The sequence below is a fragment of the Rhincodon typus genome, chromosome 24, assembly GCF_021869965.1.
Source record: "Rhincodon typus isolate 14 chromosome 24, sRhiTyp1.1, whole genome shotgun sequence".
In the NCBI taxonomy this organism is placed as follows: Eukaryota; Metazoa; Chordata; class Chondrichthyes; order Orectolobiformes; family Rhincodontidae; genus Rhincodon; species Rhincodon typus.
In genome coordinates, this window is record NC_063355.1 from 26517685 (window position 1) to 26541559 (window position 23875).

The window sequence follows — 23875 nt, forward strand, 5'->3', positions numbered from 1 at the left end:
CCCCACCTACACTCACCTTTACTGGCTCCATCCCCGCCTCTTTGACCTGTCTGTTTCCTCTCCACCTACCTTCTCCTCTGTCCATCTTCTATCCGCCTCCCCCTCTCTCCCTATTTATTTCAGAACCCCCTTCCCCTCCCCCATTTCTGATGAAGGGTCTAGGCCCGAAACGTCAGCTTTCCAGCTCCTATGATGCTTCTTTGCTTTTGAATTGTTTGACTTGGACCGGTTTTCAAGTTACCTGCTTGGATACCAAACTAACTAAATAGACATTGTGGCATTATATTGAGTTGAGTTCAATAAAGAACGAAGGAAATAAAAACCAATCAAATCTTTCATCGAGAGATAGATATTAGCCAGGATACCAGGAATAGCTCCCCTAATCTGCTCAAAATAATACTATGGCATCTGTTACATCCACGAGAGAGGACAACACCTCAAATATTGCACAGCCTGCTTCGGTGTGCTTAGGTCTGTACAGTAGGACTGGAACCTAGAGTCTTCTGCCTTGCTGATCTACAGCTGAGTTAAGTGGATTGAGGACAGTCTTTTCAAATCGCTACCAGACAAAATGACTCCACATAAGCATAAGGCTTCAAGGATTCACAAAACAGATTCCACTTCGACTGCAGGTTAGATGCTCCAGATGATCTAGAAAGAATGGCAACTCTCAACTATTAGTTCTCATGGGTCTAGGAGGAAATTAGTCTGTACAGTTAACTTTAATATCCCTGCGATATGCAGATGCTTCTTCCCATTTATAAACAGGTATGAGGGGTCTTGCTGACAGCATTAACTCATGATGTGATGGTGTCGATGTTGGACTGGGGTGGACAAAATCAGAAATTACACGACACCAGGTTATAGCCTAACAGGTTTATTTGAAATCTCAAGCTTTCAGAGCCTCACTCCTTCTTCACCTGAAGTGAGCAGCACTCCGAAAGCTTGTTTTCGAATAAACCTGTTGCACTATAACCTGGTGTCATGTGATTTCCAGAATTAACTCAGTCAGTGATCTCCCCTGTACAATTTCTAACTTGGCATTCACAAGAAGGTACCTTTACCTCTAAATACAACCACCTGGTTAGGTGTAACGCCGAATGTGCAACAGTGAAAACAGCACAGCTGTCACAATGTCTCTGTTCTATCACTGTTAAACCATCACTTTCTCAGTTATCACAATTCTTAGCTACTCTCAGAGGGAGTTGTACCAGCAGCACATTCATATCAGATGGAGAAACCCACATCAGACCACCGAGTAAAGCGTTCCTTCTCTTCTCCGACAACAGGCGAGTTTGAACTACGGTGCAACTCATATTTGCTTTACTTTTAGAGAACTAGGATATTAACCCTACAAAGGAAGAACTATCAATACAGCCATGAAACACTGCACTCGAAAAAGGGCAGGTCGGTTTTGGTGTATGATGCAGTAGGTATTGTTCTTGCTATATTAATCCACATAAAATGTAGTTTTACCTGGATTGAAGTGGATTTCTGCAGGGAGGTGAAAGTATTATCATTTAAGAAATTCAACATGTGCTGGTTTATGGTAGAATAAATCACTGACAATTGAAATGTCATTGGCTTCACATGTCTGGCCTCCAAGATAGGGATTTCTATACATCACTAAGGATTACCTTGAGGTGAAAACCAAACGTGCAGCCTCACCATTTACTCTAAGTAACAATGGCTTGTACAGTTTGAAAGATATGCCACTTGCATGGCCATTACATGACATAACACATTGAAGTGCTACAATATTGTGTGATTTCATAGAATAAAACAAGTTACAATTGATGACTGAGCCAATTTTCTTCATTTTCCTCTGACTATTCATGTGAAAACAGCTGTACAGAGATGGGAAAATGTGTAACAGAGAAACAGTTACCTCCAAGCCATATTTGTTAATGCTTTTGGTAGTTAGTTACAGAATAGCCTTGGCAGAGGTACCACAGCAGAGCCAATGTTGTAGCATTCCATGTGTAGTTTGGGAAAATTGTGAGAAAAGGAAATATTTTGCACTCCGGGCCTCAGAAGCAACCTCATGGCCTCTTAGTTGAGCACCAATTCAGAGTGTCAATGATCAGAATTCATTTTTTGATGAGTTTCACTCGCTCATAGCAATACTATTGTCTGCAGCAGAGTGCTCCATCTCACCAGGACAGTGTTAGCATCAGCTGTAATTACAGCCTTTTTTGATACTGACAATTGTAAAAGGTTGGGCAAACTCCCTTGGCAACAAAATATTCCTGTTCAGAGTTGGGTGGACTCCCCAGCAGACTGCTACAATATAGTAACAATCAGCTTCGCAGTTCACTGTAATGTCAATTTCTTAATCAAAGCATTTAACAATAATATTAATTACAAATCTGCACTCAAGTTCCCAACTGGTAATCAAGGGAGCAGTCACTTCTGATCCTTATTTTTTTAAATATTCATTTTAAAAGTATCCTGTTGCATAAGGCTTTGAATAAAATCTTCTTTCCTAATGTATTGTACACCAGGTTAAGGCTTATCGAACTGAAATTACTTTCAATAATTTCAATGTGTTATCAGGATCTTAATTTCCTGCAGTTTCTCATCTGTAACTTCCACTCAGACTGAGCTGGTATGGCAGCCTCATCACTTAGTCGGTGTCATTTCATTACTTGGGCAACAGTTGGCGCCACAGTGCTTTCAGAAAGATCATTTTCTAAACAGCAGAGGTGTTGCCAGTGACTGCAATTTACTTTAAAAAATAATTTTCTCAGGACAATGGGACCTGTAAGTTTTGGGTGATTGAGAGTTCATAATAATTAGCACATCTTCCTCCCCTTCCAAACTGTGAAAATAAGCGAGGATACTTCATCTTTCGAAAGTAGTGATCCATTCCAAATCTATCAGAATCAACACCTTCTTCCAAATGGTGATGCTGAATCACCTATTGTTAAATCCTTTGACTTCAAACTGCACGCACTCAGTATTAACCAGAATGGACGAGACAAGTGGTGGAACCTAATAATATTCACGTGGTTAGAAAACAGAACAAAGAGTTAACATTCTATTATGTTAACCTGCAGAAATGTATGTAACTATAATCCTCCATTCCTCCCAGCACATCCACATGGTGCTTTTGGCAGAGCCAGGGTACTCAGATCCTGCTCTGCTACTGACACGCTCTCGAACAATGTGTATTTTGGAGCCTATCATGAAGGCTCTGCAAAACAGGGCCCAGCAAGTGCCCAGATATGGTTGCTGCGTCAAAAGGGGGAATGTAGCTCATTGATGTGCGGTGCAGACTGGGGGAGGTGAGGGAGCTGCAGATAGTAGGAGTGAAGTCACAGAATCAGCTCCCATTTCCACTTCCCCTTTCAGCACCATCCCCATCATGATCTACTTGCACTCCCTGCTAGCAGCGAGCTGTAAATCACTGGGACAATGAATGGCCAAGGCTGAGTTTTCAACAGCAAAATACTGCAGATGCTGGAAATCTGGAATAGAGCCAGAAACGCCGCCAATACTAAGCAGGTCAGGCAGCATGCCTAGAGACAGAAACCAAGATAAAATGTTTCAAGTCAATGTCATAGTTACATCACCACAAATACTGCCAGGTGCTGAGTGTTTCTGGGAATGTTCCATTTTATTTTAGGTGTAAAATCAATACCACTCAGGCTGGTACACATGGTGTACAAACTATTTGTGAGAGCATGCACGCATTTGTTTGGCTGGCATGTTTGAAGCTCTCTCTTTCCTTGAGAAACATTGCAAAGGCCTGTGACATAGTCCCACTTTCACCTGAGTCATGATCCTTCAATCTTTCTGTAATTATACACAGTACAGCTGGAACGCTAACCAGTACAGCTGGAATGCCAACCAGTACATCGTTCGTTCTCCTGGGCCACTCCAAAACCACGGTGCCTAAAGGTGCGGATCAGTTCAGATGATGGATAGGAGAATGAAGAGCCGAGGAAGTAAACAGACAGAACGGGATGGGAGCAGCAACAAGGGAAGCTGGTGTGAGGAGTGATGTGCTGAAGTAGGCTCAAGAGTGATGGGGTTAGCATGATGCACACATCATGGTGAATGTGCCACTCGAAGCATCTCTCCTGCTCCACTTGTACCCTGGTACTGCTTTTGGCAATTAATCCCGAAGTGTGATGCTGCACACCTGTTGATAATCTCCTCCACCATTTCTAGACACAAAGGCTCTTGTTTCCCTCCGGTGTGGTCCTTACAACCTCAAACATCACATTCAGTGAACTGTCACTACACTGGGGCACCGCTGTCAAGCATGTGAATTACACTGTCACTTCCCTTCTCCACTCCCAACTCCACAATCATTCCATTGCAGAGTTGCAATGACCCTTATGTAATGGAATTGAAATCAATTTCTGCAGATTGGCATCATGTCCACACAACCGAAGTGGTTGGGACACTCAAGAATAATACGTTAAAACATATTTGCAACACTTGGCTGAATTAACTATCTCATTAGAATATAATTTATAGCTTTGGCAATTAAAAGCTTTAACTGTATTATAAAAATGGGGGCATGTGATTGTGGAACCAATAAGCAGCCTCAAACCAAATGCAATTTAAAGGAGTTTGGAGTTAATTACTTAATTACGCTTTCAAGATTGAGGCTAGGTTGACTTAAGAGGTCAAAACTAGCAATTTTGGGAAACAGAATAGAATTTGATTAGAGTTAGAAATTGTTTATGTAGTATCTCAGGATTAAGGAAAACATTCGAATTTAAATTGAGCATACCTATCTGTGAACAAGCTAGGTCTGACACCATGCTGTAGGGATAGTGATCAAGGGTGTATCCTTGGTTTGATGCTTTTTTAAAAAAGCAAAGGTGTGTTTGCTGATGGAAAAAGGTGGCAGTTCAGTTGATGAAGAAACAGAAGTAGTAGTTTGCTTTCCCTAAGGCTGCATCTAACTGAATTGAGGGAGTCAATAGGAGGTGGCAGTCAAATGAAAGCAAAATACTGTGGATGTTGGAAATCTGAAACAAACGCTGAGAAATGTCTGGCAGCATCTGCGGAGAGAGAAACAGAGTTAACATTTTGAATCCAGTATGATGCTTCTTCAGAACAGAAAGCTGTGGAAAATGTTTTTTATATAGTTTGGGCAGAAGTGGTGAAGAAGCAAGGGGGTCAATGGTGTACAGGCCCAGTGCAAAGGACAAAGAGGTCATTAATGGTGGCAAAAGAGGTGTAATATGGCTGTGAAAGGGAGAGAATGGGTCCTTCCCATACCTGTAGAAAATCAGAGCATAGGATTGAGAAACTGATCAGTAAATCAGATCAGAAGTAAATGCAATTCAATTGCTTTCCCAGCACAGGATGAATTTTCTCCCTTTCATGCCTTAATTTCTGTTTTTGTTTTGGAGGCAAAAGTCAGTCAGGGATGGCAGAAAAACTGAAATTACATTTATTTTTGTCTGAAAATACAGACACACAGAGACGACCAAGACTGGCCATATAAAACATTTATAACCTCAGCTTTGGAGTGCTGCTGGTTGTGCCTTTTAGTAATAAGCAGTCACAATTCAACACAGAGATAGTGGGAACTGCCGATGCTGGAGTCTGAGATAACAAGGTGTGGAGCTGGAGGAACACAGCAGGCCAGGCAGCACAGAAGAGCAGGAAAGCTGACGTTTCGGGTCTGGATCCTTCTTCGGTTTCTGAATCCTTCTTCGGTTTCTGAAGAAGGGTCCAGACCCGAAACGTCAGCTTTCCTGCTCTTCTGATGCTATGACCCAATATTGTTGTTAGATTGATAATTTAAATGATGGTTTAGGAATTACACTTTAGCCCTTGCTGAGATTGTTTTATCAATAGCAGCTTGTTTTATTGTTATAATGGCAAATAAGATGCAGTCAACTAAATTTTATCATAGTTTTTTTCTATTGATTGTATCAAGAGTCTATACATGCTTCGTAGAAAGAGAAATATTATTGTTTTTAACGAATTGGTTTTCTGTCAATTTACATGGACTGTTAGCAAGTAAGCAATTTTAATGACACTCACTTCCAAGATTTGTGTGAAGCCTGACATCATTTATATTATTGAAGAATTTTGCTATTCAAAATTAAGACAACTGCAAAAAGTTACACAACGATCACCTGGATACGAATGTTTCTTTGAGAAAGAACCTCACAATTTATGCTCACAAAACTTCAGTTTTAATTCCTCAAAATAAGTTTATGACATGTACAACTGTAAAATAAATCTTTGAAAATGAAATCACATGGAATGCAACTTTATTGCTAATGAGGGAAATTAACTCATCTAGAACTCTCAATGTTATTGACAATAATTCCTAGCCTTATAGGTGATTGGTTTGTTCACTTTCCCACCCAATGGGACAATCTATCAAAGCAGCCACTGTAGTATACAGGGCAACTAACCAATTTGCATTGCAAAGAGGACAGGTCAATTAATATTTGGATGGAGTGTTTTGGAGGCTCAAATGAAATAAAGCTGCCATTTCTCTTTCAGATACTGAGCATCCTCCTGTGCATTTCCAGTCTCCTCCAATGCCATGGATCATTGACTCCTAATGACAAAATGCTTCTCTTTGCGAGCATTAAGCAACAGTAATCTTATCCACCAAAGTCAGAGGGGGTAAATTATGAATGTGTACTTTGTTAAAGAGGTATTGTTAGAATAGGAACTCATACCTTTGTGACCCACTGTTGGAGCCAATACATTATGTTGTTTCTCTTTTGGGATCTGGTGAGCCTGCTGTACTGTGCAAGCATTTTCTGTTTAAATTTCAAACTGAATTCATAGGTTTTCCATCTCCCTACATTTCCTCTTTTTCCTCAAAGCCTACCCACTATCTCCAAGACACAAGTTAACAGTATGCCCTCCACTTACCTCGATGAGTGCAGCTCCACCAATACTCAAGAAGCTTGACTACATCCAAGGCAAGGTTTGACTAGCAGCCCATCCAATATCCTTAACACTTGCCCCCACCACCACCGACACACTGTGCACCATCAACTAGATTGCATTGCAGCAACTTGCTGACACTCTTTCAACAGCATTTTCCAAATCTGCAGCTTCTACCATCCTGGAAGGGCAAGGCAAGTAGGCACCATCTGCAGGTTCCCCTCCAAGTTACTAATCACCCTGAACTGAACTATATTGTCATTCCTTCCCTATTGCTAGGTCAAAAAGTTAGATCTCCATCCCAAACAGCACTTTGGGTGCACCTAACCATATGAACTGCAGTGATTCAAGAACGCGGTCACCATGGCACTCTCGAGGGTAATTAAAATGGGCCGTTGCAAAAAAGAAAATCAGTTTCCCATTTCAAGCCATTTGGACATCTTGTATTTCCTGAACTCCTTTTGTGCTCCTTTTATCACACATCAGCTAGTTCCTCCATTGCTGTTTCTCCCTCTTCTTTCACTTTCTGATCTTATTGACACTTTTCATATTCAAAAATACCACTGACCACACTGTGCATCCATGTCAAATGGCCCACTGTGTTTAATCTGCAAAGATCCAAACAATTCAGTCATGTGACTGCAAAACTCCCTCTTCATCAACTTGTATTTATACAGTCCTCTTAATGTAATAAAAAACATGCACACGTGGTCATAGAAAAGAAGGACAGAGGGGAGATGGAGCGAAGTGAAAAGGAAAATAAATTCTTCAGTGAAACACGCCAACAGTCACAGAGGAAATTCACATGACGTAAGCATAGTCGAGATTAGAAGAGACATAAATTGGTCCTAAATAGAGAACACATCCAGTCATTGTCCCTTCTCCTCCAGGCCCAGGCTCCAACCCTTTTATTCCAACGGTACTGTGGCTAGCCACAATGCTTTTAACAACAGCACCCAAAACCTCAGCAAATATTAAAGGAAAATTGCCCAAGCAAGGGTCACGAATGCAACAGAATCTTTTTGTTTTTACAAAAAGTGAATTCTCCTCTTCCGCATGCGCTGACTAAAAGAACCAGACCCTGGTCTATCCTGATGTCCTTCGAGTTATCTCTGTAAAGGCACTGATCCCTGAGTTCTGCTAAGTTCTAAAGGCTCAGGGTTTACAATAGTATGGGGCAGACAAGGATGTTTAATTCTTTCCTGATGCGGTTTCTATTTGTTTAGATTTGTAAGGTGAAGGACAGCAATTCACCTACAAGATTCTGGATCAGTCTTGCTCAGTTGCTATTCCAACATCTCTCATAGCAGCTTTGTTGTGTCCACTCTACAGTTGGTGCACAAGTAGACCAAAGCAGCCAGTCAATCTGATAAACCAGTATCACAGCAAGAGCTTATCTAACCTTCACTGGAATCTACAGATTCAAAGTGGTTTTGATGTTGGCCATAAAGCCAGAGGATCTCCAAACATAAAACTGCAGATAGTACAACTCTCACAGTTTATAATTCAGCTGCAAACCCCAAACCCCAGTTTAGAGATTAAGCACACCAATTCACCCCAATCGTTTATCACTCTACTCCAAAGCTATTATGTCAGGACAACTTACTGAAAGTAATGGAAGCTGTAGTTATGTTCAAGAAAAGGTTAATGTCACATTTTTAGGAGCAATTTTGAAAACGAGTCAGGTGGTGTTCAATCGAAGAAGTTGAAGATACAGACAGAAGAATCTGTAGAATCGGCGACTTAGCAAAGTGAAAATAATTCACCCTTTTAACCTGGATACTCTCCGTAACACTGTTCTGGACCAGTAATTCACTGTTGACAACACAGGTATTCAATGAATGGCACCAAATAAGATGTAGGAGCAGAAGATGGTCATTCAGCCCATTGATTCTGCTCCGCCATGCAATAAGATCTTGGCTGATCTGATAATTCTTACCTTTCCTGGCTTTTTCACCTAACCCTTGATTCCTTTTAAAATCTGTCCATCTCAGCCTTGAATATATTAAATGTTCAACCTCGGCAGCCCTCTGCGGTAAAGAATTCCACAGAGTCACTGCCCTCGGAGGAAAAAAAAAAGTTCCTCCAGATCTCTGGTTGAAACATGTGACCCCGTATTCTGAGATTATGGTCTCTGGTCCTACAATCTCCCACAAGGAGAAACAACCTTCCCACACCTAAGCTATCAAATCCACTAAGCACTTTGTATGTTTAATTAAGTTGTCTCTCATCCTCCTAAATGAGTACAGGCCTAATCCAAATATCTCTGTTGTGAACTCACAACATAACGCATTTTTTTTTAATGCAACCTGCCCCTGTGCAAAGGCAGTACCACTGGACTTTCTATTTTCACTTCAATCTAAACCAATAGCTCCCTTAAGAGCAAACTCTGCTTACAGATAATTGAAGCTGCTTCAAAATGGCTTACTGAGAGTATCACGGATCGGTCTTATATTTGTACTCACCCTGGAGGAATCGAAGCCCTCGTGCTGACCACAGCTGATCTCTGGGTACCTGGTCTGTTGAGGTTGTTCTGGCCTGGTATCGGCGTCGCTGAGGTGGTGCTTTGGCTTTGGGAGATCGGGGACAGTTGAGTTGTGGTGGGGGAACGGGTCTGCTCAGACTTTGGAGGCGTGCTGCCGGCTGTGCTTGCCGTCGACCACAAGGCGGCGCCACTGTAGGAGTTGCTCTGGCGCACAGTAAGAGTCCCGTTGGTGGCAGAATAAATTTTCCGTCGCTGGGATGCCAGGATGGCATTGGAGGCTGCCCGCGTGCTGTTCACCAGGACGCACTGCTGGCAACTGCAAGGCTGACCCGACTGGGCACCAACGGGCCAGGATTGGGACTTAGGGATCGAACCCATCGTCAGAGGATAGGCCAAGTCCATACGCCGGCGTAGTCGACGCTTCCTCTGTGTCTGTCTGTTCATCTGACACATACTGTTGAAGTCAATAATGTAACAGAATCCTAGAGAAGTCAGGTCTAGCCAAGGATGCTGTTTCTCATACGCATTCTGAATGGTTATACAAATATCCATATCATACGGAGTCCAGGAGCAGCTGTCGTTTTCCCATTCCCACACTATCCCTTTTCCTGGAGCAGAAGAGGGGTCGTAAAAGTTTCTTCGAACTGGACGCATGGTTCCTGAAAATTGGAAGAGAACAAGTTTTACTCGCTCAGGATTAAACAACGAAAGCTCACATCTTATCGCATTCTTACCTATCATTGTCGCAACTTAGATACAAGCCACACCAGTCAGCAGTAAATCATCACACACCGTTATAGGCAACGGTTACGGAGTCCTGCAAGGCACCATTTTGAACAGAGACATTTGTGACCGTAGGAGTGTGGGGACCAAGTCTTGATGTGGCAGGGAACTTTAGATGTGCTGTGTGGAACACTTTCAAAGAGTGGCTTTGTCCTACATTGGAGCAGGAATAGGCCATTCAGCCCCAGTCAAGCCCATAATGACTCACTGAGGTCATGGCCTAACTCCACATATCTGCCGATGACCCAAATCCCTGAGTACCGCTGCTTACCAAGAATTGATCTAACTCAGTTTTAAAATTAACAATTGATCTAACATCAATTGTCATTTGTGGAAGAGAATTCCAAACCTCTACCATTGTATTAGAAGTGTTTCCTAATATCTCTCCTGAAGAGTCTGCCTCTAATTTTTATTCTATGCCCTCTGGTTCTAGAAACTCCAATCAGTGGAAAGATTTTACCTTTATCTACCCTTTCTTTTCCCGTCAATGTCTTCAAGACTTCAATCAGATCACCCCTTAACCTTCTAAATTCTAGAGAAAACAGGTATAATTTGTATAATCTCACCTTATAACTTATCCCTTGAAGTCCAGGTATGATTGCACCAAACACAAATCATTTGATGGAGCAAAGAACACTTAAAACTACTTACCAACCTGCATTTCATACACACACAAAAAAAAAAATCACAATCAAAATTAATAACTGAAAAATAAAAAAAGATGTTCAGCAGATCCTTTACTTAGCCTCTGCAATGTCTCGGGCAAAGCTGTAGACATTGTTTAAAATACCACCAAAGCAATGAAATGAGACCCAGACCTGCAGTTTGTGCAGTGATAGATTTCTTTGCATCTCATTTGACATCTGTAGGAACATTCATCAGGATGCGCTGACTGAAAATATCTCATCCAGAAACCTTTGATCATGACAAAGACTCTTTATTCAAGTATCCACTGTGACAGCTGCCATCACACATATGGCAGCAGTAATGAAAAAATATTGTGTAAATCAAAGTGGGCCAGCTACAGAACCCCTATATTAAATCACGTCTATCTCCAGACACTGAGATAAAATAAGTCTTTCTTAAAACGAAAGTTAAGATGTGAATCTTGAAACCTCCACTTTTTTTGAACAGCACCTCTTAGTGAACATGGTTACGGGCCACATGCTGGAAAATGGGAATAGAATAGATAGACAAGGATATGATAGGCCTTTACGTGTTGTAAAGACTCTATGCCTCTCTTTGAGTTCATGCAGCTTAACAGTTGACATCACGAGGTCAACTTTCCTAGTGAACACCACATTTTTAAAGTGGAATGATGAATAATGCAGTGCGATATTTAGTCCGTGTGTGTTTGAGAGTATCTACAAAAATGAAAATATCGACAATTTTTCATGAAACACCAAATACAAAAATGTTTCGTAAGTTCAGTCGCAATCCAGGGATGAAAGGGACACAGAGATTTAAGGCGTCAGGGCTGAGGCAAGAGATTCAGGAGGAAGCGAAGGAGGAAACTTCTTTCACAGCAAGTGCTATTTGGCCTGGAACCCACTCCTCAGTCGTGTGACAGGACCAGAGGAAACCATTAAAGGCAGCTCTAATGGAAAATAGATGGGCTTTTGAGGGAAATACATTTTCAGTGTGCCTAGTGGGCCTGCAGCGTGGCAGGCCCAGAGCGAAGCAGGGACAGCCAGCAGGCCAGAGCAGAGCAGGGACGGTGGCCCGGAGCAAAGATGGCTACTGGTTGGGAACCAGTGGAGCCCAGCCAGACCAAGTGGAAGCCCTTATAAAGCTAGAAGGATGGAATTTTCTCTATATTTTTTGTACCTAAGCTTTGTACCTAGGTACTTTGTACCCAAAATGGCGGTGTGTTGGCAACATTGTACACTTTTCACTATACTCCTGTTCTTTTGTAACTTGAGTACATGTGATAATAAACCTAATTCTAATTGTAATAATTCTAGTGGAAATAGAGCAGGGGAATAGAACCGACTCCACTGCCCTGCAAATAGTAACATGGACTCAATGGGCTGAATGGTCCCCTTTTGAGCTGTAATTACATTATGACATAACAACCAGCAATCTCCTTGCTCCAGCCTGTTTACAGAAAGTGTTGCTCTCCTCCAATGGCAAGATGATCCCACAGGCCTCACAAATCGCACACTGACTACGTAACCAGTAAATCAGTCCTCGCCTCCCAGATGTACTTTCTGAAAACATTTCTCCACGTTTAACAGGAACTCAAATAAAAGAACTCAGTTGGAACATTTCCTCAGCACATTAAATGTGAGAGTATTGGGATGGGGGAGTTGAGGGGGTTAGCGTGGACACCAATCTTCTTACCAAAACTAAATCCGTACACACTACTTAGCAAAACAACTCACTTCCCATTTTAATCCAGATGTAAATGATACTTCCTGAAAGTTGCAGATGAACATTAGAATTTTTCCACATTATTTTAAAACTATTTCCTCAATAGAAACAGCATAAGACTGACATTCCTTTCTTCAGCAATGTCAATAAAGCATTGTTTAACACAACAACTACAGTCTAACTGAGCAACATGATCTAGTCAGCATTGCATTATGTCAGAGAAAACTAGAGCACAAAACAGGCCATTCAGCCCATCAAGACTACCTCATGATTACTCTCCAAACTGGTTATCTGGTGTGATTCTGTATCCATGCTCTTAATGGACTTTTTTTCAAGCAATTACCTGATTTTCTGTTCCCTGAATTTTAAGTTTCCATTCAAAGAAAGATTTGTGACAGAGAATTCTAAGTTTTCTCCTTTTTTTTTGAAGACTTTTGCTTGAATAGACTGAGGTGGGAGTGGGAGAACATTCTTGGGGTAGCTCAGCCTCCAACTGCAGTTTACACTGGGGCTAATGCTTGTTGGTCTGGATGACGTTGCTGATTTTAATCAGGTTTCTGTACAGAAACAGGAGGCGAGATGCCACTCTCCATCCCAACCCATCACTGTGGCTTCTAGGTCTTGCTGTCAGGTTCAAATGGGGACCCTGAAGACCACAATATGTGGCAAACAGTAACTGTCCAGAGAACAGGCTCACAATCCTTAGAGTGGAAGCAGGCCATGTGGCCTATCGAGTCTGCATCCGCCCACTGAAGAGCACCCACAGAAATTCATCCATCCCTCATCTTATTCTGCGTAATCCTGCATTTCCCATGGCTAATCCACCTAATCTACACATCACTGGACACTATGAGCAATTTGGCATGGCCAGTCCACCTAATCTGCACATTTTTAGACGATCGGAGGAAACCTGAGCATTCAGAGGAAACATGCAGACACAGAAACAATGTGCAGTTGTCCATGGGCGGAATCGAACCCAGGTCCCTGGTGCTGTGAGGCAGCAGTGCTAACCACTGTACCGCCCATTAAGTGGGTCTTTGAAGCTGGAACCCTCCAGTACAGTTTCCATGTTCTCTTACTGTCCTAATTCTCTAACAGCTTGTCACAAGCACAGAATAGTTGGTGTTTGGTCAGGCTTGCAATTGGACTGGAGCAGCTTAAACATAGACACTGATGCTATATGGAAGTATCACCATAGTGCTTACACACTCTTTCAGTCGAGGGGCTGGGATAATATAGAAAAATAGTCAATAAGCTCAAAAGAATTTATAATAGTCTTCAGACACCAAATGATGCTTAACCACCATTAGTACAACACCTGCAGTGACCAGAGCAATGATTTTGATGAAAGCAACTAGGGAAGATCGGACAATCTGAACGAAAAGGGAAAAATTCAGAAGTAAGGAGTTGAAATTAAATCAAGAAAAAGAAACCAATGAAAGTGTGTAGCAAGCTTATTAGCATTTGCAAAAGCAAAGTGGATGAATATTGTAGATGGAATAGTGTTTTGAGTCAGTCCAAGCAAGGAGCTCTCCAGACTGATGATCCAATTCTCTACAGTGGAGATGGGTCAGCAGTGAATATCAAACATACAATGTTCATTTCACAAGGGTTGTTAGAGATGGGCAGTAAAAGGCTGGCCTAAGTGGTGTCACACACAACCAGGAAAAGCCAAGCAATCCATTCATTCATTACTGTTGCTAAAGAAAGGGAATTAGTCAAGATCTTGATAGCAAATGAGATTCAGAGGAATTAGAAACATATCAACATTGAACTAGATAGGGTGATGGTCTAGGCCTACTCCCAATATGAGTTTAATTGGGTCTTTCCTCTTCAAGTTACTTATCTCAATAAGGAGCATAAAAGACTCTGCCCTGCATCCATGAACGTTTCTAGACCTCTATTTGTGTTCTTTACTAAGCCTTTAATTTACACTGAAGATAAAGAATCACAATTGCAAGGGATGCAGGCTCAAGCTTGAAATAGGGAAGGTGAATGAATAAGGAATGTGGATTTAATTACTGATCACAAAATGCTCAGTGAATTTGTGCTTAAGGCACACCAGTGAAGTCAGATATCACTGATGTATTCCAAAAGGAACCAAACAGTTCTTGAGCAGCGAGCTAGAAAAAGAATATTGGGTAGGTTATGACGTGCAAAGTGCCTAGCTCAAATTAGCAGCCTGTTTTACATCCTTTCTGAAGGGAAAGAACACTGAGCGAGCTGCTGGTTCTTATTTGTTAACACACATCTCACACTATCAGACGAAGTCAAAATATACCACAGCTTGTTGATTTTAGTTTTATTTCTGAATGTAGGCACTGGGCAGATGCAGTGTGATCGACTTTTCTACTGTTCTGCCCTCCTATATTCCAATTTTTACAACTTAAACAATGTTGTTTTTCGAAAACAATATAAACTAATAATTTTCCTGTACATTCATTCAATGAGATTAATACAACATTGGCCTGGAACAGAAAAGTATGTGCTTTGGTGCTGAGTGAATTTTGACTTTTTCTTTTTCTTTGTTTATATCTTCACTCTCTTTCTTTCTCTTCTTTCTCCAGGCCTTCTCTCTTCTGTCTGGTTTATCTCACCAATGTCATAACCTACATCATGCACACAGTCACAGATACACAGTCTGTCCTTAAACTGTCAAAACAGGATCCTTGAGCCCATTTCCCAGTGACTCTCAAGCATGAAAAGACACATCCTGTTGCCTTCAAACTGACACTAGGAACGTTGCACTTTACAGCTGTACAGAACATTCTCCCTCATCGAGGATCCAAAGTAAACAAGATTTGGACGATGGCAGAAATGGAAAGTGCCGGCATACGTTCAACTGTGTGCTCCGGACACAAGGAAACAAACTGCTTCCTGTACAGAAACCAATGTGAAGAAAAGAGACTGTACATTATCTGAGAGAAACAATTTAGGGTCTAGGAGCTTAGATCATCAGAAACATAAAGCTATGCAGACAATAGGAGGTGAAGATTGAGGGACAACCACTCCCTCAAAGAATGTATACTATTATGTTACACACAGGGGAGATTGTTCTCATTTTGTTCCTCTAGTTATTCACACAATTTATCTGAGGCAGTTGGGCAATCTGGAAGCAGTTTTCCCATGAGCACCATAATGCCAATCTATTGAAATGGCACAGTGGTGGTAATGTTGGTGTGTGTCACATATTTCACAGGGACTCAGAACTCTTGCGGTAACACGTGCCATTACTCAAACACTGTAGTGTGGAGCTATGGACTGTGGCGATAAAGGCTTCAAGTCTCCTTCCACCACATAACTAGCCAGAAATCTCTTCTGCTGTTACCGCTTGCCACTGGCAGGTGTTGGAAGCTGCATAAAGTTATGAACACATCTTGCTCGGTCACCAAGTCCTGGAATGGGACTCGAACCCAGGGCTTCCAGCTCAGAGGCAAGACTATCCACTGCATCCAAAACCATCTACATTCATAATATTATTGAAATAGTAAGCCAGGCAATTGGACTAATGCTCTGGAGACATTAGTTTAAATTCTTCCGTGGAATTAAAATTCAATTGATTTGATAAAGTGAAGTTTAGTCCCAGTAATGCTGATCATTAAACTACCAGACTACTGAAAAAAAAACACATGTGCGTCACTAATATTGTTTTAGGGAAAGAATTTTGCCATCCTTTCCTGGCCTAGCCTATATGTAGCTCCAGACCCAAAGCAATGTGGTTGACTCTGAAATAGACTAGCAAGCCTTCTTAATGACAATTAATTAAGAAACGAATGCTGGTATATTGCTGGTGAACACCAAAAACCCATGAATGAATTATTTAAAAAAAATTTCTCTATCTTTGACATCAAGAGCCCTGCATCTGTTAGATTTTCTCAAATTCCTATCCCCCATCTTCTGGTTTCCTCCCAATTTTCTTTGAAATCTAAGCCTGCTATTTCAAAGACAGCCAGAACTTGTATTTAAATACGACCTCTCATATACTCAGATGAACCCAAAGTTTGAAATGTCATCAAGTAAACTGTGGAAAATTTGGCAAACAACTATGAGACCATGACCAGTTAGTTGAAATATTATCGATGCCGGTTTAGGGATAATATCAGCTAATGATGCCATTGGGAAGTCTCCTGTTGAGCAATGGTGGATAAACGAAGTTAGGTCTGGGCTAAATGTGTTAGCTGTTTGAATATTTCCGTTTTCTTTGAGTTGTATCATGGTCTCATTCACACACTTGAGGGGGCAGACAGGACCTCAGTTTGACCTCTTCAATCTGCACAGTCAGAGCAGCTGCCTTTCAGATGAAACTGTCTAGATTGTGGGGCCAACTACTCTGAGTTCCAATCCTTCTGCAGACGGGAAGTGAGAGAGTCAGGTTCAACCTTATGATCTTCCCACACTGAGAGGCTGACTGCTGGTACATGAGCGCTCAGTGTGGTGTCATCTGAAGAGATTGCTACCCTACTCAAATTAACTGGTCCATCAAATACCCAGCCGACAGGCAGGCAAATTGATAATGGCTTCCACTGAAAAAAATAAATGTTACTCGACCCTTAGCAATGCAATAGACTGAGATCTGGCTGTTATTTTCAGCTTTGGACAACAGTAACACTAAGTAACAAGACTGCGTATCCAACATGTTACTTCATTGCTTCACAAGTACATTGTGGCTCTCACCACCCCATCTTCCCCCTACCCCAAGTGTGGCAGTCTACTATCAGAATTCAGCAGCATGGAATTCATTTCCAAAATTCCCTTACCCTTTCAAACGCCTCTTCAATGTGTGAACCCATCAGCCACTTTTACAGCCTGTAATTTCAGAGCTATCCAATAATCCAGGGAAAACTCGAATCATACCTGTCATCAAAACCACTGCTTCAGAACACAAGGGGCTAGTTATTCTGAATAGTAAGAATTTCCTCAAATGTTTCCAACACAGGAGCTGGGATACCTGTATTTTGATACACTACATGTTAGGAGGGAAAGTGTACATCAGGGACGTTTAGGGTAGGAGTTGGCAATCTTTTATGCCTGAAAAATCCTTTCAGAAAAAAAAATGCCTGAAATAAAAATGACTGCATTAGGAGCCACCAGACAAAAAAAAAAAAAAAAAAAATACCTGATGAATTGTCACATCTCTTTGCAAGAATCCTTATTTTGAGGTTTCGGCGCCTTTAATTTTCTCCATATGCCTATTAAATTTTTCAAGTGTTTTGAGTAGCTTTTTATCCCAGCAACAGGAACATGACTTTTACTTTTCAAGACCTAAATATTGTTTTAAAAAACGTTAAGACAATCCATCTGGGGAAGACTGGGAGTCACAAAAGAAGGGTTAAAGATTTGTATGCTGCTCCAAAGCCACAAGTTTTGGACCGCAGAGATAGGAGGCAACTGCTATTGGACCTAGCAATTTAACTAACTTCAACATAGGGCTATTTACAAGCAAAGCTACTCTTATGTACTCAACTATCTTTTTTATTTCACATCTTTCAGAACCTCTAAGCATTTGATGGGGTGCAAAAACAGAAATTGCTGGAAAAGCTCAACAGGTTTGTCAGCATCTGTGAAGAAAAAAAAAAATCAGACTTAACACTTTGGTGTTAACACTTCGGTCTGGTGACTCTTCCTCAGAGCTGCCAAGTTTCTGAAGGTGCAACCACTGTGGTGATGTAGAAAGAGAGAGAACCAGCACAGGAAGTTCCCACAAGCAGCAATGTGATAATGACCAGAGAATCTGTTTCAGAGATGTTAGTTGAGGGATAAATGCTGGTCAGAAAACTGTTGCATAACATTATTGTTCTCAAAGGGTTAATGCTGGAGCCTGCATTTGATCATGGCATAAAATCATGGGTGGAGAATTAATAAGTCCAGCTTCAGATCCTGATGGGGTCATTCATCTGATTCCTGGCTCCTGATTGGCTTGTCGGACATAATTACTAAGAATATGTAACTTGCTATTATGTGATAAACTACATCTTGCAGATAAGACAAGCGCCTCGTCTTTTTAAGAATCATGAGTGGTCGACCTTCCATTATTAACCAATAGGCTCTGTTGAAGGAGGATTAGTGGCTGCACTTAACCTCAATCGTTAGTTGATTCCACAAGACACAATAAAACTGGGGAGAACTTGCTCAGTATTCTTTGAAATTATATCATGGGATCTCTCGCACCCACATAAGATGACAGCCGGGTTTTACATCTCACCTGAAAGCAACATCTCCCTATATGCTGCTCTGGAGTATCAGCCTGAATTTTGAGATCAAGCTTCAGGAATGGCTCGTCAATCCATAATCTACTGGCTCAGAAGAAAGAATGCTACAAACTGCACCCCACAGATCACCCAGATACATGTGATTCTGTCTGTCATTTTTCCAGCTAACAGTTTTTTCATAGTCCTTCACTGTCAGAGGATTTGGGTACAGGAAGAGGGATGTCTTGCTGCAATTGAGCAGGACCTCGGTGAGAGCACAGCTGAAGTACAGTGAGCAGCTGTGAGAAGGATATTCTGCCTGTGAGGGAGCGCAACAAAAATTTACCAGACTGATTCCTGGGTTGCAGGACTGAAGTATGAAGAGAGACGAGGTCGGTTAGGACCAACTCACTGGAGCTTGTAAGAATGGGTTGGGGATGCGAGTTGGAAGGGGCTATCCTAGAAACCTATAAAATCTTAACAAGATTAGATAGGATAAACACAGGAAAGATAGTTCTGATGACAATCCAATCCAGATCCAGGAATCAGTCTAAAAAGATATGGCCATTTAGGACTGAGATGAAGAGAACAGTTAGCCTGTGGAATTCTCTGCCACAGAAAGCAGTGTAGGTCAAAATACTGAATATTTTCAAGAAGGAGATAGATATAGTTCTTAGGGTTAAAGGGATCAAAGGATATGGAGCAAAAGCAGGAATGGTGTATTATGTTAGATGATCATATCAAATGGCAGAGAAGAATCAAAGAGCCAAATGGTCTACACTCACTTCTCTTCCTATGTTTCTACATGTCATGTGGGCATAGCCCTGGTGGGGGAGCAAGAGATTCCCACAGCCTGATTATAAACACATTAGTTAATGCACTAAATGCCAGGGCCACCAGATAGACCTGCATTGTTTTATCAACCCATTGAATTTTTCACTTATTATATCCAGAAGTGCTCTAACACACAACTGAACAATTAATTTTCCCCATCACCAAATTACCTATGCTACTTCTTTCTTCCATTAACCAACACTCATAAATCACCCGTGTTTTCTGACTGATTAGTTTACATGCAAATCCCATTCAGACCTATGCAGACTATCCAAAGGGGAGGGAGGGAGGCACATCGAGTTTCTATTCAGAGGGCTTACTCACACTCCAATCTGTCATCCAACAAAGTTGATAACTGGTTATTCTCCTAACCAAATCACACTTTCATTCTTATATGTGAGCACATATCTTTTGCTTTCACTTTAAAATGAGCCAGACAAGTGGACTTCCAGATGAGTCTTGGTAGAATGACTTAGTTATGGTTATAATAACCTCTCAGAACCATGTGATTTTTAAAAATCTATTGCAAATGCCAACAATGTTTTAGGAACAGGAGTAGTCATGTCAAGTCTGTTCCGCTGTCCAATTAGATCAGGACTGATCTGTTCCCCAATTCCACTCATCAGCGTTTGCTCTACATCCTTGGTTGCCCCTTGCTACAAAAATCTGTCAGTCATAGCCTTGAAAGCTCCAACTGTCCTAGTACCAGTGTTGGAAGAGACATTCAAATTAAGAGTGCAGACAGTACCCTTAGCATTTTCTATGTTTAATGTGCACTAGGTTCTTTTAAACATTATCATTGGAGTAACTGCCCAGGCAGTTTGCAGTACAATGGTGGCTGCAACTATTATTACAAGCCATTTTATAAACTAGCCCTGAAGCAAAACTGTTACGTAACTGCACAAAATATGTAAACATAAGCATTCACTCCTCTAATCAAGTACATTTTCATTCCCCTCCTTGATCTGAATCCCCAGACACCAACTTTAGAATGTGCACATTGTGTTTCAACAAAACATTCCCGAGGAAGGAGCAACATATTATTGTCTAAATTGTTAAAACTGCTTTATAAAGCAGAACAGGTGTCTGTGGCAGACACTCTCTCGCTGCATACAAGTGCCAGGTATGACATTCCTTGCAAATCAGCGTTTGCTGTGCATCAGCAAAATAATCAGCTAAAAGGATCGTCAACAGACAGACTTCAGGTCGGGCACTGGCTGGCAAACAGATTAAGATACTCATGTCAGTCCCTGAGCTTTACCTCCAGAGACAGGCCTGGAATCCAGCCCAGAACAAAAAAGGCAGGCTACTGCCTGCTTGGTGACCTCAATGAGTCAGCATCGGGGAGCAGGACTATACGCTGAGGGACCAGCAGACTTTCAAACGTTGGTTTCAATTTTCTGAGGGACTGGATTCAAAAGAAAAGAAATTAATCATTCTTTTGTCAATCTAAACCAGACTGTCCCTTTGCAATCAAACTGTTTCAAGGTGCCCTGAAATAAACACCATAAAGCTATTACTCTCTCATTTTCATAAATAAAGGGGCATTGCGACTATACGGGACAGTATCTAAGATACATGACATTCTTGGCAAGAGACAGGTACGGAGCTCTCTACAACCTTCACTACAACTTCAGTGTTTTCTTTATCGCAGACTCTGTAGCTGCTGCACCGAGAATTTTTACAATATGCTGTTAGAGTTACTCCTAAATGAATCCTCGATATTAGTACGGTGTAAACAAGGCAGTTTAGCAGAGAATAAAATCCTGAGATAACCCATTCATTGTACAGAACCCACCGTCGAAAGTGTATGAGGGAGAAAGGAGCACAAGGATACACTGGTAAGGTGAAACGAAAAGTGTTGAAACATACACAGTCTGAAAGGGACTGAATAGAAAGGGGGAATATCCAAAAGATGTCTCCTCTTGTGGGGGGAGAGGAAAACCAGGTGACATAGTTTAAGAATAAGAAGATTACCTTTTAAGAGTGGGATGAGATTTTATTTCCCCTCAGAGGGTGGGTAGAGAGTGGAATTCTCTTTCTCATTAACGTAATGGGACTTTAAATCTAAAAAGGTTCGAGTTGGGTAAATCAGAATCCATGCAGACAAGAAAATAGAGAGGAGGAGATCACAACCAGGTCAGCCATGATTTTACTGAGCGGTGCAGCAGGCTCAAAAGGAACACGTTTCTATTCCTGCTCCCATGTTCTTATCTGAGAAGTAGTGAGGGTACAGCATAAACACACGAATGGCAAGCTTCTGTGTTCATGTTTCAGTTTGAGAACCTTACATCAAAACGCTTTTTCTCTTGTCACAGGTGCTGCCTGACCTGAGTATTTCCTTCTGTCTTTATTTCCAATTTCCACAATCTGCACTTTGCACTTGGCCCATTTCTGATTTCTACATTCTACGTCATTTGATCTCTGGCAAACTTGCTGTTGCAACACAAGCTAATTCAGCCTCAGCGCGAACAGGAAGGGGCGCCCTACCTTTTGAATTTGCTACCGATATACTTCTCTTCCATTGAGCTCTGAGGTGACCAGACCTCCTCTGCAAGGACACCTATAAGCAAGTTATGAAGATGGCAAACACTGAAGGCTGAAACAGACTTTGACATCCATGATCTCTGGAGGGCTCACCACACGGAAAGGCATGGAAGACGAGAGCAAAGACAAATAACTCAGTTGGACAAGAAGAAGCCAATGCTTACAAAGGATATGGGCTGAGTTTGGATAAATGGAGTTGAGGTAGAGATCAGCAATGATCTTACTGAATGGCAGAACAGCTTAGGGTGTCTTTTTTCATTCATTTGTGGGATGTGGACATTGTCGTTGGGCCTGCATTTATTGCCCATCCCTTATTACACATAAGAAGATGGCGGTGAGCTTCCTTCTTGAACCACTGAAGTCCATTTGGTGTAGGTAGGCCCACGATGTCATTGGGATGGAGTTCCAGAATTTTTACCCAGCAACAGTGAAGGAATGGTGATATATTTTCAAGTCAGGATGATGTGTGGTTTACAGGGGAATTTGCAAATGGTGGCATTCCGATGTATCTGCCATCCTTGTTCTTCTAGATGGTAGTGGTCACAGGTTTGGGAGGTGCTGGAAAGGAGGTTGGTGAATTTCTGCAGGGCATCTTTTCGATAGAACACTGTGGCTACTGAGCATCAGTGGTGGAGGGACTGGATGCTTGAGGATGTGGTGCCAATCAAGCAGGATGCTTTGTCCTGAATGGTATCGAGCTTCTTGAGTGTTGTTGGCGCTACAATCATCCAGGCAAGTGTATTCCATCACATTTCTGACTTGTGCTTTGCAGATGATGGCCAGGCTTAGGGGAGTCAGGAGGTGAATTACTTGCTGCAGGATTCTAGCATCTGACAGCAATGGTTAGATTCTTTCATGTTGGAAATGGTCATTTCCTGGCACTTTGTAATGATGCTGAAAGGAGCCTTGTCTGTAAGGTAGGATTACCTGATAATGACTACGTCAGGCTGTGGCCTGACTGGTCAGTGTGATGGTTCTCCCAATTTTGGCAGTCGCCTGTATACGTTGGGAAGGAGAACTTTGCAAATCAACAAGGCTGTGTTTGTTGTTGTCAATACTGATGCCTAGGTTGATAACAGATGGTCCATCTCCTTTCATTCCATTTTTGAAACTTTTGAGCAGGTGAAACAACCCAGTGGTTTACTAGGCCATTTTAGAGAGTAGTTAAGAGTCAACCACATTACTGTGGGTCAAGTCACTTGTAGGCCAGACCAGAAAGGACAACAGATTTCTTTCCACAAAAGGCACCAGGGACCCAGGTGGGTTTTTCCAACAATCGTCAATAGTATCCTGGTTATCATTAGACTTTCAATTCCAGATTTTGTGGCAGGATTCAAACCTAGATCCTCAGAATATTACCTCAATCTTTGGATAGTAATCCACTGTGCCTCACCTATCTATAAAGCCTACATTTATTTGTATGTTGGTTCAAGGGCTTTTATTTTTAATTCCCAAAGTAAGTTAAATTAACAAATAAAAAAATGTACAAAGCAGTACAAAGCTGCTATGATCCTTCTCCAGAGCTTTTAATCTGACTTTTTAAGGTGAGCTCATTCCTTGGCTCAGAGTTTTGTCTTATCGTGGTAATTTGGAATATAGTTGATTTAAATGAACTATGAATCAGTTTTACACCAAAAGAAACATTTGTGCTATAGATTCTAAGTATGATATCTCCATGACTTCCCCAATTGGATATCCTATTGGGAGAGTCTTATAGATAATATTCTGTTTCTTTCTCATTGTGTCTAAGGATTTAATACATCTTCTGCTATTCGCTACAGAC

At 41.5% G+C, this 23875-nt stretch overlaps 1 protein-coding gene across 3 annotated transcripts in view; it reads right to left on the reverse strand.

Moving 5' to 3' along the window:
* Positions 1–23875, reverse strand: part of LOC109934269 (E3 ubiquitin-protein ligase DTX1) — a 237558-nt gene that overhangs the window by 116145 nt on the left and 97538 nt on the right. For all 3 annotated transcript variants that reach the window (XM_020533075.2, XM_048611519.1, XM_020533077.2), the window contains exon 2: positions 9348–10026. In XM_020533075.2, coding sequence (XP_020388664.1) covers positions 9348–10026 — 679 coding nt within the window. The remainder of the gene's footprint in view (positions 1–9347; positions 10027–23875) is intronic.